The sequence below is a fragment of the Plectropomus leopardus genome, chromosome 12, assembly GCF_008729295.1.
Source record: "Plectropomus leopardus isolate mb chromosome 12, YSFRI_Pleo_2.0, whole genome shotgun sequence".
Lineage (NCBI taxonomy): Eukaryota > Metazoa > Chordata > Actinopteri > Perciformes > Serranidae > Plectropomus > Plectropomus leopardus.
Genome location: NC_056474.1, coordinates 12,662,741 through 12,677,672, shown reverse-complemented (window position 1 = coordinate 12,677,672; position 14,932 = coordinate 12,662,741). Strand labels below are relative to the sequence as shown.

The window sequence follows — 14,932 nt, the reverse complement described above, 5'->3', positions numbered from 1 at the left end:
AAAGAAAACATTGTTTTTCTTGCATGCCTCCACAGAAAACAACAAACATATTAATTGACTTATTGGGGACCACCTTGAACAACAGCAAAACTTTATCAAAACATCCGTTTACAAACCCTCACACAACCCATGCAGTATTATCCAAGCCTAATTTATCCCGACGTAGGCTCATAATTTTTAAAACATTCATTTTCACAGAAAATAGTAAGTATTAGAGTCTGCAGCATAGACTCCAATACAGCATAGATAAATTATGTTTTAAATTGTTAAGTCTTCGCAAAAATGCATGTGTTTACAAGGCACCGAGCATACGATTGAATATTAGATGGATGCTAGAAAAAAAAGTTTCCTAACGAATTCAAGGTAACACTACATGAGCTCTTGATATACAAATGGTCATTTTGTGGGTGAACTATTCCTTTAAGCCCAAAGAGCTTTATGCATGTGTAAGTTTCGCTCGCTTGTTTTTGTGTGACAAGTTTCAGCTCCAAGTTCCAGTGAATCCGAGCTGGGTCAGCGCTCTCGGTCGAGCCGAGTGACCTCCGGTGCACTGCTGTGATGCGGCGCTGGAAGTGTAAACTACTACACATTTGGGGGTGGCGCTTGGGGGAGCGTGAGCAGGGGAGGGGGAGTTGGGGGGTGCTTGACACGGCAAGGTCACGTCCAACCCTGGGATTAAAGAGCCACGTCAATACTGAGGTTTCTGTGCCTCTGGGCCTCATACAGTAATCCATCAGATCAGGACATCCTCTTCTACCAGTCTCTACAGGCTGGACAGCAGATCAATACCCACATGCTTGGAATGGCTGACAATCACATGTGGAATATGGGGGGGAAGATGTGTGGCATATTGAGAATTTTTCATCATCCCTGATACTTTTGTTAATTTTCTTAATCAGCTGGACAATGTTGGTGCGGCAGGTAAGGAGAAGAGGGAAGCTACATTGACCGCTGATCCATATTCTGATAAGGTCAGCTCGAAGCAAGATGATTGTAGCTCAGAATGAGAAACTATTCATGAGGGGAATATGATGAAGATCTGTTTTTTAAGGATGAATTTTTAATCTTTGTGGCACTAAAGCTTGCGTTACACTGATATAACGCGGATATCTAAATGGTGATTGACATCTTTACAACCATGTAATAGCCACCTGAGTCCGAGTCCATCCATCATACACACTCATGTCTCTTATGGTGCCTTGTGACATTTATCATGCCACAACTTTCATCTTGTGAGTTAAAGAGTCCCCTGGACCCCCCACCCTTATATTATTGAATATTTCTGCTCTTAAATATTTATAACCTTTTAATTGATATTCTCTTCTCTGCTCCATCAGCCCCACTGGGGACCTGTGGTCCCTAGCAGGGAAGCCTCGTCCCCCCACTGTCTGGCCCACACACTGAGAAAGGTGGAGACACTGACCGTGGGGAGAGGAGGAAGGGCATGAACGTACAAGAATACTCAAAAGATAAAAAGTGAAGAGTCTGGCCAAGCTGCAAAGCCTGAACTCTAAAAAGTTAACTCTCACCATAAACAGTGCCCTTAACCTCGCTGGAGATCTTATGTCTAACCCTAAGCTTAAAGATTAAGAAAAATATTGAGTGCCTAGACAAGGAAAAGAGAAAGAAAAGTTGTTGTTGGGTACTGAGCCATTTTTTGAAATGCAACATGTGATGGATGTCAGTGTTTAAAACTGCAATGCATTCAAATCAAGCCCCAAAACACTGAGCGCGAAAAAGCGTCAAATCACTGAGGGCTATGTTGTTACTTGCCTGTAGATATGGTATGTCTAGCTCCAACAGGGCTTAGCCTGAGTCTTTCTTTGTGCAACGAAAAGACCTTGGTGTCGAAAACATCATTACACGCTCACCCATCTCCTCGTTTCCCTATCATTTCCCAGAGATCCTGATCCTATGATGCCCCCTCCCCAGCAAACCCACCCTACAACCACCCACCCCCAAGTTCGAATTAAGAATTTATTTTAACCAGCGAGCAGCTTCTGTCGACACATGTCGGCGGGCCTGATCAAAGGTGAGCGCGCTCCTTTATCAGAGTGAGGGAGGCTGTCAGAAATAGGAGGACATTAAGATTGAATAACCTTCACACGGTTGCCGGCACCTCATTATTTAAAAATCTAAAACTTTTGCCGAGCACCCGCCATATATAGGTCACACTACATTCTAATGCCACGTGTGCCTCCGAGTGTATCCTCCTCTGTGTGGATGGGATTTGGGGCTCTCCACTTAGACCGTCACATCCACTGATCCCCCATCATTAAAGAATGTCATGATCCGACGACGCGGCTGTGCACTTGACACTTGCCAGATTGTTAACGATCCTCAAGAATTTGCATGGCATGGGGGGCTGTGTTCATATGGTCGGTGCACACAATTTGAGTCATCAGCTTCAGGCCCCCCTGATTCATATTAAACACTAATTGCTGTTTAATATTTTGGCGCATTTGAAATCTGAAAGATTAGCAGAGGTGTTTGTCGAAAGCTGTTTCTCTTAAAAGGCTAAACTCATTACAAGCTCAAAGTTAACAGACAAATGTTTCACACCTTGTTATACGTTACAAAAAAACATGCAGTATACTTATGAAAATTTTATGACGCATGCTGAGATAAAGATAAGAGCGGCACGGAGCGAGAAAAGGTGCTAAACAATTACAAACAATGACGACAACACCGAGATCGCTACATGAATGAAGCGGCACATATAATCACAGGTGTACAGACGGTATCAGCCACCATTAAAATCCCCCCAAAAGATATGAGCACACAAAGAAGAATGGAAATCAAAGCGGTTGAATGAGAAACAACATTTGAACGCACCAAATGCTCTCTTTCTCTCTCTCACACTGTCTCACTTGCTCTCTCACAGGGAGTGATAATATTGAACGGAGCGCCTTGCTATGCCATTAGTGCAGTAAAACATCAAAGGAAATGAATAATAGAGAATATGATTTTCTGAAGTGGTAGAGTGAAAGAGTCCTTTCCTCTTCCCGCTGTAGCGAGCCCTGCAGTACATTGATCTGTGGGCAGCCTCAACCTCAGCCAGAGCCCGAGTCTCAGACGCCGCACCACTACGCTGCACTACTCTACGCTACGGCACCTTGCCACCCAGACGCCCCTTCAGATCTCTAGAACACTTCTATTTGCCTCAGTCCACTCCGCTTTGACAAAGCTGACACCCTCTTCCAAAAAAACAGCCTCGATCTGACATAGCCGAGAGCGAAAAAGAAAAGAAAGGAGAAAAAAAAGAAAGGGATGTATATATAAGAGAGAAGAAAAAGCACGGAGCATGTGGTTATAATTACACACAGGCAGCGCAGTGGTAAAGCCAAGCTGCAGATCTTAAGCCTGCTCGACACTCTCTGGGTAAAAAAGCGCACTGCCTCATTAAATCTCAGATATCACACTGTTCCTGCCCCTCTATACTATGCATAATACTGTCTATCTTTTAGAGGGCCTCTTTTGTTAGCATTTCTCCTTTGCCTTTGCTACATATCAAACATGAATGAGAAACAGGATGCAGGGCCTGCAGAACACTTGCAGAGTCACAGAAGAGCACAACTGGGGGTCTACTTATGAGGCAGATCTTGACACCACGCCTGATAAAGCCCTCGGCTTGTCAGGAGTGTAATGGCTATTGTGGCCGTGTCTGTCAAAGTGGCAAATGCATGAAAAGCAGGTAAGCCTTTCCACTGCTTTTCAATTTGATGTTAAAAAGGGGCTTGTTCGGGCAGCGGTTTAACCGTAAGGATGAATTACGATTAAGCAGCGGTGAAAACATTCTAAAAGTTGGGGGAGACAAATCGGCAAATAGCAAGAGAAATCAGCCAGCATCTTAAAAGTTTACCACCACAAACAACACTTTCCTCATTGACCATTCGTCAAGCTGCATCCTGAGAGGGGGTTAAAAAATAAATCAGTCAGACGAAGTCAAATGAGGAAAGTGAGAAATTAATTTGTGCGCCCTCCTGATTTCTCCACAGGCAGACATCGATCATGTGGCGGCTGTCTCCCCTCACTCTGGAGATAGAGGTGGTGGAGGGATGGGGAGAGGGGAGATTCGTGTGTCTGAGGGGGTCGTTGTAATCAGGCACACTCATTAGCTCTACTTTGGCTCTGGATGACAGGAGGTCTCCGAGGCAAGTCTGCCTTTTATGCCCAGTCCTTCATCCCTTGAGCTGGGGTTAGAGGGGCTAAGGAGGCAGTTTCTTTCCACAGAATCACCCACCAATAACCTATCGATAAACATTAACTCAGCTGAGCTCAAGATCTGCTTTTTTTTCCAGAGATGAACAAAAATGTTTACAGGCATATCTGATCAATTACGCACTAAAGGGTCAATCGGAAACACATGAAAGGGATGATGCATAAAGGTCAGAAACTATAGGATGTATAGCTGCAATCACATGGAATCAGGCAGACGAAAGATGGACAACACCTTCAAGATGGCACAGGAAAACAAACACAGTCTGATTGAATAGCAAATGAAACACGCATGTCAATATTTTGCGATGGTGATGCTGCATTGTTTACAAAGACGGAAATAAATTACATTAAGTACAATTGTTTAATGTTTCATGTTATTATTCTAGTACTGTCCAGTAATTGTCCAGTACACCCGTGTTTTCTCCTTGTGTGATAGAGCTATGAAACATCCAGCTGTAAATTGCAGCAAAAAGTTTATGTTTTGTACCATTTTACTGTTACTGTTGCTGATATTCTCTGCTGTCCTCACTAAATTTTACTGTTCTGCTCTCATACACTAAAATTATATCCGGTTTGCCATCAACTGAAGAATGTCAAATCTACCTCTAAATACCTGCTAAATGTTAAAGCGTAGGTAGACAAATAAGGCCACATATGATGGCAAGAAAATTTTGAGCATCAAACAATCAATTTCCTGAATTTTGGCGATTTATTTTTGCAATAATTTGTGCATTTTCTGCATTGATTTATGCTGCAAGTGTCTTTAATCCCGTCTAAATAAGAGTGCTATGCTATTTTTTTAATACTTTTATTTGTGGGGGCAAATGCGCATGTTCTAAATATTGAAGGGGATGTGTCCACTGCATTTCGCCCTGAAATCTGGTCTTAAGTACCTGAGAAAAGCCCAGACCTACCATGCTACTGTATTTTGCACAGGAGCACTCAGAAAGCTATGGGTAAATGCTGGACTAATGTGGCAGCCTAGGAGTACCCAGGGTCCCCAGCCTGCTGGGCAAAACCATCCATATCGGGTTTAAAATAACCACGCCTGAGACTTAACCTTTACCAGAGACAAATGAAATGAAAATATACAGTGTGGCGCATCAGGAGCAGGCTTCATTCATAGGGGGCTTTCTGCTAGCCTGACCTGAATTACCGCTCTGTTCCTGGAGGGCCACTGTGAATGGCACGCGTGGAGACAGGACACATTCATCTGGGTAGCTCTATTCTACATCATACAGAGGGGTTGGGAAACAAAGAGTGTAAAAAAAAACAAAAAAAAAACGGCAGGAACACACAGAAACACAAGGACAGCTATAAGCACACCTGCATGTCTGCATGCACACAAACACACAAACAATGAAGACACCGCTCTGCCCTTCTGGTTCCTACAAACATGCAACCATGCAGTTCTGAAAACCTCAAAAACAGGAAATGCATACTTTATATCATTCTGAACCCAACAAAGATTTTGCAGACACACACACACACACACACACACAGACACATGATCCACTTTCCAGCCGAAAATGATGAAATATGAAATGGAGCATTACCGCTTGGAATGGCAGTCTGCCCAGGACTGTGCTGGTCCTCTGTCACATTGTCTTCTACTGCCAGAAAAAGAGAAGGGGGAGAAAAAGAGGGAAAGAAACAGTTAACAGTGAAAAACAAGTTAGACACATTGAGATTTCCTTCTTTTTTATTATTTACTATTGAGATTTTCTGTATGGAAACTCCAAGAGATTTCAACAGCTTTCGACAGCTCAACCTGTGGTTTGGGAATCCACACAAGCCTTTCATATGTATGAGGTTTGGCAACAAGGCAAACAGCCACCCACGTAAATAACATATTGGACTGGGTAATGACGTGATGAATTATGAACGTCTCCCATGAAACGTCCTCCCAACATCAACAGTGACCAAGTAAAAAAACACCTTGATGACTGCATTAGTAAGAGGGTTGTATAGTGCCTCGGTTAGCTAAATTAGACGGGTATCAAAAAGAGGATTCCAGCATAAATACGGAGCTTTGATCCAAACCTAACCAAACGCAAAGAAAACATACATTCGTAAAATATATATTTGCATTACGTATCATGACAACCAAAGCAGCGGCAAAGTGCTTTTGCTCTTTAACAGGGTGGCTGACAAAACAGTGACAGCTTGATCGGCGCTAAAATCCGCTCATTAGGCGCATGGCAACTAAACCGCTTTTGACTTTTTGACAACAGCATGGCCTTGAAAAACACGACTTCTGTTTAGTAAAAGGTAGGAACCTTTTACACTGGAGCCTTTTTGGAACTGGTGAGAGTTCCTTGTGGCATGTCAAGTACAAAAAATGAAATGGATTTTAACAGCGGGAAGAGAACAAAAGAGTCTCCCACCTGTTCCATGTAAAATGAGGGTCTCACTGAGGACTTCTTACGCCTCTGCGTTCCACCCCTGCAGTTGAAATGCATTCTCCATTATGTCTTTTCTTTCTAGCCTTTCATTTTCCTGGGCAAAGAGGAAGGGGGAGTCTGACAGGACCTCCCAGTAGGGGAGTGTGGCAGTGACTGCCAAAGCAGAAACTGGCGCACTTTTAAAATCGCACAAAATATCCTGTACTTTGCATAATTAAGGCAGGATCCTATGGTGGCAGAAGCCTTTCCCTCAGGGGAGCAAGAGTCAGTGTCAAGCAGGGTGTCAAACCTCAGTGAAAAATGAAGAGGAAAGTGTCGAGCTGTTTCTTATGAAGATGGCAAACGACAGAGCAACTATGTTTCGCTGTCAGGCCTTGTCCGGCCAAAATTGAATTCCAAAGTAATTCCTATGAGGAGCTTTTATTCAAAATAACCTTTGTGGGAAAAAATGCCACAATTCACTCAAAATACTAGAATGGGTAATATTTCCCCTAGTAACAATTATAACTGATGTACGCAGAAAATATGCTAAACAAATGGGCCTGGCAATTAATTAGCAAAATCAATTAAAAGTGATGGAATAGACATAGTTGGACACCATGGAGGTGTATCCCACGGAGCCGCCTAAGAGGACTGCATCAGCCAACACAGAAACCTTGTCCTGTTAAAGGAGGCCTTAGTGACTGACGCCCTGAGAGTTTAATGAGTTTCTCCAGCACTGTTGAGCGCCTTGCATCTAGGATCATTTAAATGGGCTAGAGATGGGGGTCCTAATAAATCCCCCATGGTTCTATCAGAGATTGGTGGTGGGAGCTGGAGTTTTTGTTTTGATTACCGTCCCTGTTGGTGAGATGAGGGAGTTCAGGCAGAAAATTCTATTTCACAATGCCATAAGAACTTAAACATTACGGCAGTTGGCGATGATTTGTCACCACTGTGAACTTATTAAAAGTTTTGTCATTTAAAGTAAACAACCTCCATCGCGCTGCAAATTCTTTTCTCATTTGCACCTGTCTTCTAGATAATTAATAGCTAGCCAGGAGCGATCATAGAGGGTGAGCTGTCAAGTAAGGGCAGGCTCCTGTGATGTTTCATACAGGCTGGACATTTGATCAACAATCAGTGCAAATCCAAATAGCTGGACAGTTTTAATTAAAAACTGGTGATCGCTTCATAATGACAATAACTGCAGCTGAATAAAGCTCCAGTCCACGTTCTTGTTAATGCATCACCGCTATCAGTTAATTAATGTTTGACAAGGTACAGTGTATCACTCAGTCAGTGACAAACTGTAATCATGCTGTTAGGTTTTGTTGATACAATACCAAACACACATGGGACCATTTCAGCACTGCTCCTTTGATTTTCAAAACGCGGAGCAGGAAAAGACATAATCCCACAACAAGTGGCACAGCATTAAAGGCCACTAATTAACACACTGGCCACACACAAAAAATGAACGCCGACTAACTGTCATTATGTTGAGAGTGACAATCCCCAAGACAGGACATTTCCTTTTTAGGGGCGAATTAATTTCCCAAAGCAAAACAGGAAGCGAAAAAATACAAAATTAAAAAAAAAAAAAAAAACAACAAACAGACTGATCACCACATGCACAGCCCACCACACCTGCGTAAAACTAATGATTTAATAGACATGAATAAGCAAAACATGACAAACTCTCAGCAGCTTGGACCTTTCCTAATCCATCAAATGAAATCCTGCTGTGTAAGAGAATAGAGTGAAGAGCGCGTACATGCACGCCAACATGTGTGTATAATTACTGTACATTTTTGTGCTTTTATTTGCCACGTATTGTGTGTATGTGTGTGTGTGCGTGTGTGTGTGTGTGTGTGTGTGTGTGTGTGTATCTCGCAGCACTTCACACACATAGAAAAAAAAGAGCCCTGAGTGTGTTCCTGGATATGCGTGACTCATCTGCTTGGTTACAGCCAGCTTGGACGATACAGTGCCGAACACAATGGCTGTGTAATCCGCCCTGACTGACCGGGAAGGAGACGCTCGCCACAGGGACTACAACTCAATTTAGCTCGGGTCAAGAGGTCAACCCTCCTCAATTAGGGCTGGGGAAGGGAGGGAGGAGGACACACACTGCACATGAATAACTTTCTTAATGAGCATTATTTGAACTGGTGATTAGTGTCATAAATAATTTGCAATAGAGGAGCATGTTAATCACATTGCATAATATTTGTAATCCTTTACATATTGCCATGTACTGTAAGCAAATCATAGGAGCAAAAAAAGAAACAGCAGCAGCAATAAAAAAAGTGTCATGAATCAATAATCTCCTCATGCAATTATTGCAAATTCTGCTCCTAAATGTAAAAAAAAAATATTAATGCTATTCATACAGGGGGAATGAGACAGATGCAAATAAGCCCAGCAACGTATCATTTCATTTGCAGCAGCGGTGGAAATCAATCATTGTCTCTGAATCAGAACTCCTTCTCCATGTGGCAGACAACCCATGACAACAGGAGAGACACATGCCATGGAATAAGAAGAGATATCGGCCAGCTCCCGCGACACCCAGTCCAACACACTGAGCCGCATGTCAAGAGCACTGACAGCCGTGCTAATGGGATTTTTCCACGGCTCCATCATAATTTCCTTAATGATAATACTAACCATATTTTTGTGTCACATTAGAAAAGTGTTAATGGGTGTTATGCCACAGATCATTAATTGTGAACAGACTGGAATACTGCAGCTTCCTATAAACTAAGAATGACGCAACTGTTAACAGACATTTTAAAAGGAGGGAGAAAAAAATAGAGCGGGATGTTGTACGTTTTTAATTGTTCCAATTAAGAGGAGGCCTTTATTACATTTAACATGAAACAAACTGATCACAGTGTGTATTTAATATAAAGAGTCACATGAGCTTTTGAGTGGTTCTTGTGACAAAAATACTTGAGCTTAAAGGTGTCATCACTTTTTAGTTATAAAGGCCTATGATTATGAGGAGTGAAAGGGGGAGTGGTTATAAATCTCTGGACATAACGGAGACCGTCAAGTTTCTTCATAAAAGAAAATGACAATTGTGGATTTTAAAAAAAGCACATCTATATTAGTTTTTCTTAATGGGTCAAATTTAAATTTTATTCCCTGACATGAAGGGAAATAAACAAATAAACACAACTTTAAGTCTTTAGTTTTAATTTTAACTTATATTAACTTTATTTTAAAAACGTCCTTCACAGATTCTATAATCACGCTGTTTGATGCCATTTATATTTAGTGTAAAATAATATTTCCTTTCGTGTACAGCCAGGCAAAACTACCCGAATTCACTCGTGTGGCGACAAATTTCAGCTCCTCAAAAACATCAAATATTAAAGGTGTACATGACACGGCGCTGATTTCATGACAACCTCTCTACTTAAAGTAAATGGAGCAGAAAATATATTTATATATGCGAATGACAGACCTGGAAAACTTCCTTCCTCAGCCAATAAACACATCAGGCTTGAGACTTGTCATTTGTGCTCCAAATGAAAATATCAAGCCAGCCTCACATTATTCAGGAAGTGCTGTAGGACAGGCAACGTGGCAGTCATCACACGCTACATGCAGGATTTGGGAGTGAGATCCTCCTTCCTCGCTGCTCACCACTGACTGAGGCAATGTGCTGACCCAAAGCCTCTGCACATCAAAACAAAATTACAATGTGCCTACAGTTGAGAAATGTAGAAGGCTCTGGATTGAGTAAATGTCAGTGGCTGGGGTGAAGTGTTTGCATATAAGCGAATGATGTATGGTCTTGTCCTGTGCCATTTATTCCCCCAAGCAATAACGTAGCCGGATCTGTCTCTCAGACTTAATTGAAACGGGACTTGTAATGTTGCCCTTTTCCTCGATGGGACCAAAAACATAACCTCTGACTCCCACAAGCAGCCAATACTGAGGAAGTGGGTGTGCTGGGGGCACACAGGGGGAAAAAAGAGTGCCAACTGTCACAGCATTATTTTCTCATCTCCTCTACGTACACTCCATGTCCATGCTATCCATAACAGCCCCTAAATCGCCGCACATGATGCCCGCTCTCTGCCTCCAGGTTCCATCGGCACCTCTGTTTATTTTCCTTTCCGCAGAACAAAGTGTTCTTTCTGCACAAAAAAAAAAAAAACACATTGACCACTGCCTCAAGTCGGCAGAAGACAACCTATAAAAGTGTAACCTGAACTCTTATTCGTGAACACATACAGTACGAGCAGACACAGGCTCACGCACATGCATGCACATGAGGACACACATGAAAAATGTGGTGCCACTTTTGCGTTAACCAAATAATTTTAAAAAAAAAAGTCCACAAATAAAAATACAATTCCTGTCTCCTGCAAAACAATAATGGAGAATACAGTGTCAAGCAACTATTTTAAAAAATGACAAGGAAAGTTATTGTGGACATCTGTATAAGTGTATGTCTGTCCCAGAGGAAAGAGATAGACAAAGAACAATAAATAACATCTGCCTGGCCTTCCTTGGGTCTGATCCAAAACAGGGAAATATCTATGACGTATCTGCATTTCTGCTCCGCTTCAGCAGTCGGTACGAGGACATAAAAGTCGGGGATGTTTTGTGCGCCACATTTTTCCAATTTAAATTTTACTGACAATAACAAAACAAACAATGTCATCACTCTGACTTCATTTGCATACTGATTTGCTCACTCTCTACCCCTCTCTCTTGCACACATAGACATACACAAATCTTGACAGATGTTCTTCTCAATTCTCTCTCACACACACACACACACACACACACACACACACACACTTGTAGCATGTAGGCATGCTCACAGGAGACGATTATATATAAGTGATGTGTCTTTTGAGAATAGCAATTGTCACACCAACTAAAGAAAAAAGCAGTCAATGCCAATCTGGTCTGAGAAAATAGGGAATCTATGTATAGAGCTGTTTACTGTGAAAAGAGCAGTGCAGGTCTGGAAACAGAATGTGACAATTTTTAAGATGTGCATGCACTCACATTTCCCCCCTCTCCTGGGTATTGATTTAAAATGGTGGCTGCATGAATGTACTACCGCAGACCATGTAATCTTCCTTTGAGATGAAGACTTCCGAGAACGAAAGGGGAGACAGAAAGGGGTCCACAGACCACAAGCTGGGAATGTGAAATTGTGGACAATTATTTGCTGAGCAAAATACAATGCCTGCCAGATGAACTGGAGCTCAACCTCCAAAAACCCAGCAGCTCCCCCAGCCAAAATGCTACAGAGAAAAGTAGTGTGTGAATATGAGTGTGTGTGTGTCAGTGTGTTCATGCATGTTGCTCTGTCTCTATTTCTCTCTCCCTCCCCCCTCGATCACACACGTACACTCAGACACAAATGCACGCTCGAATTACCACCGGTCTAACTGTTTCAAAACCTACAAAAAAGTACTAAAAAAAAAGAAAAACTACAAAAATCACACTCATTGTCTGCTGTGTGTATCTTGGCATGCAGTGCTGAGATTTTATGTGGTATAAAAACATCCTAAAAGTTCTGATGTTTTCAAGCATTGCCTGATAAATCCAGATGTTTACAACTTTTTAATATCCAATTAGCACTCAACACTACCTCTTAATTTCTCTTTTGTGCACACACATGTATGCACACACACATCACAGCCCTCCCTTTCCCCAACATATAAAATGTTTCCTCCTTAGTTTCTCAGACAGGGGGGAGGGTCACGTGACTCTGCACCCCATTCCATCAGACGGCTTAAGTTCCGACCAGGAGCGTCTTCAACACATCCAGATGTTTTACCAGCGTCGGGCTGCACTGTTGCTCTCTAAATTATCCATGCCCTGCCCTTGCACTTTAACTATCACTACATTACAGTCTGAACTATAGCCGACCAGCTTTTCCCCGATGCCAAGTGCGTAAATGAAGCCGATTTCATGCGCAACATAACAGGAAGAACACTTCGTAATGCGTAAAAAAAAAAAAAAAAAAAAGACAGTTACATTTCAGTGAGCGATAAGTTCAGTTCATGCTCGTCTAGACTTGTCAAAATAAAAAAATGTTCTGAGAGCCACCAAACATAGGCTTGTCACTTACCTTTCAGTGATCTTGGTTTAGCTTGCTTGCGGCGCGACATCCTATAGAAAAACGCTGAAGTTGCTCAGTTTCTGTCTGACAATTTGTGCAAGACGGGATAGTCTAAAGGTCTCTAAATTTCACTAACCGAAATCGCGGCTCTAGCATTACAGAAAGATGCAACTTAGCCCCCGTTGCCGCGCGGTCTAAACACGAGTTTGCTGTTATTTTGTGATGAGTAGGTGGATGTTATAAAATCCAATTACCCCCGATCGGTATAGGCGACTCTATATAGTTGAGCAGGGTATCGGGAAAAGTGTGAGAATATAGTAATCCCCGTCATGCGCTTCCATTCTCCGGGAAAACACACACGCGTGAAGGCATCATGTTCGTTAAGAAATAAAAGCGGAATATTTGCTTTTCGCATCTCATCTCAAATGCATCCGCGTGAGAAAGACATCAGCAAAACGCCTCCTGTGAGAGTGCAAAAAAATGCAACAAAACCAAAAAAAAAAAGGAGGAAAAAATGATAATAACACTTTTCACTTCATATCCACCTAACAGCATCAAAACTATTATAGACTCTTCCTTTTCTCACTCCAGTCAGCTAATCATGAATTAGGTTCGGGAATCTGATCTAAGTCTACGTCTAAATTGCTCTTAAAAGAGGATGAAGAAGCAGAGAGAAGATGGAAGCTCCCTCCTCATCACAAACCTGCAAGGTCTTGGACTGCGCTGTCGCTCCGGTAGTCCACATAATAATGGAAAATGGAAGCAAGGCCCCCAAAGCCATCAGGATGGCTCCAGAGGGGGCCCCTACCCCGCAGGGACTCGCTCTGTACGTAATCACTGAGGAAATCATTGTCAGCCTGCCTGCACTCACACACAGACAGAGAGGCATGATTAAAATCCTAGGGATCATGGCAAGATGCGGAATGCTGGATCTGCTGGTCCCCGGATCCGGAGTCGAACTCTAAACCCAAAGTCGGCTTGCTCACCCTGGCGTCTCCTCTGCCTCAGCTCGCCGTCGGCCACTCTCCGTCTACGGCAGACGGACTGGTCCCCCTTCTGGTAGAAATGGTTAAGCAGAGATACATTTTCTGTGTGACTGTTGACATATATGACATGTAATGGCACGCATAGAATTTGGGGGACGATCTGTTTATTTACAGATGAGAGTTTTTTTGCATTATGATTGTTCACTGTAAATTAGATTCTCTGTCCTCTTAATTATTTGAAAAAAAAGAAGAAATATCAGATTAAAAAAATTATATTTATTTTCAGTCAAACAATGTAGCATCCCCCCTTTTATATTATTATAGAATCTTTATATTGTCTTATTTTGTAATTCCAACCATTTTAATTATCAGCAAAATGCAGTCCGACTGCAAACTTTCAATTTAATTAGATGGATTATTTGTCTTAAAAAACATCACACACGCTCTTTCTGTCTCTCTCACACACACACAATGGTGCATTGGAATACACCCTCACCTGCACAAGGATATCCAGGCCTCATGCTACCCCTGCTATGTGAAAATGAGATCCAGAGCGAAGTCCTGCAGTGGGCTTCTCACTCTGCACTCTGCCCCTCCGCAGCCTGGAGGTAGCCTCTGCCAGGGGCCCCATCTAAAAATCACAGTCACGCTACTGCTTTTCCCACTTCCAATGCATTTCCACTCTGGCTGATTCATGGAGACAAATGGAAGAGGAGACCGATGTTCTTCGCCGCACGCCTATGGGGAAAGGAGAGAAACAGTCGATAGGGCAACTCCCAAATACAAGCTGGTGTAGAAGAAGAAAATTAACAACAACCTTTGATAGCCTTTACTGAGACGGAATTTAACTTTGTTAAAGAAAATTCCCCATAAAAGTTAACCAAAACTATAAAAGTTAATGATGTGAGTACATAATAAGGCTGCTCTTATTCTATAGGGTATTCCCACCTTTTTACTTTGGAGTTCATAATGAGGCCATATACTGTTATAGACATCTGAGGTAATCACCTACAGTGGCACAAAGTAATAAATGTAAGAAAATTCAGAGCTACAGAGGAGACATATCTATTAGCTGACAGTCATTATTAGATTCTTATTTCAAGTAGGCCTTGTTATTTTGCTTCTTTAGTCCCTGATCAGTGGCAGATCAGAGACTTAAACATAATAAATGACCTACATATGATGTTGAGGCTTTTCATTCTGTTTGCTCAATTTGGAATCTCGTAATTTTATCTGCG

General features: G+C 42.2%; 1 protein-coding gene across 5 annotated transcripts in view; it reads right to left on the bottom strand.

Moving 5' to 3' along the window:
* Positions 1-13,542, bottom strand: part of LOC121951040 (zinc finger protein 521-like) — a 106,851-nt gene extending 93,309 nt beyond the window's left edge. For 2 of the 5 annotated variants that reach the window (XM_042497215.1, XM_042497217.1), the window contains exons 1-2: positions 12,718-13,246; positions 5,778-5,834 (exon numbers count right to left, since the gene is read on the bottom strand). In XM_042497215.1, the coding sequence (XP_042353149.1) occupies positions 5,778-5,834; positions 12,718-12,757 (97 nt within the window). In that variant the 5' untranslated portion in view covers positions 12,758-13,246. Of the gene's footprint in view, positions 1-5,777; positions 5,835-12,717; positions 13,247-13,411 lie in introns of those variants that run through there. The other 3 variants (XM_042497218.1, XM_042497219.1, XM_042497216.1) reach the window with 3 other exon arrangements.
* Between the last annotated feature and the right edge of the window lie 1,390 nt (positions 13,543-14,932).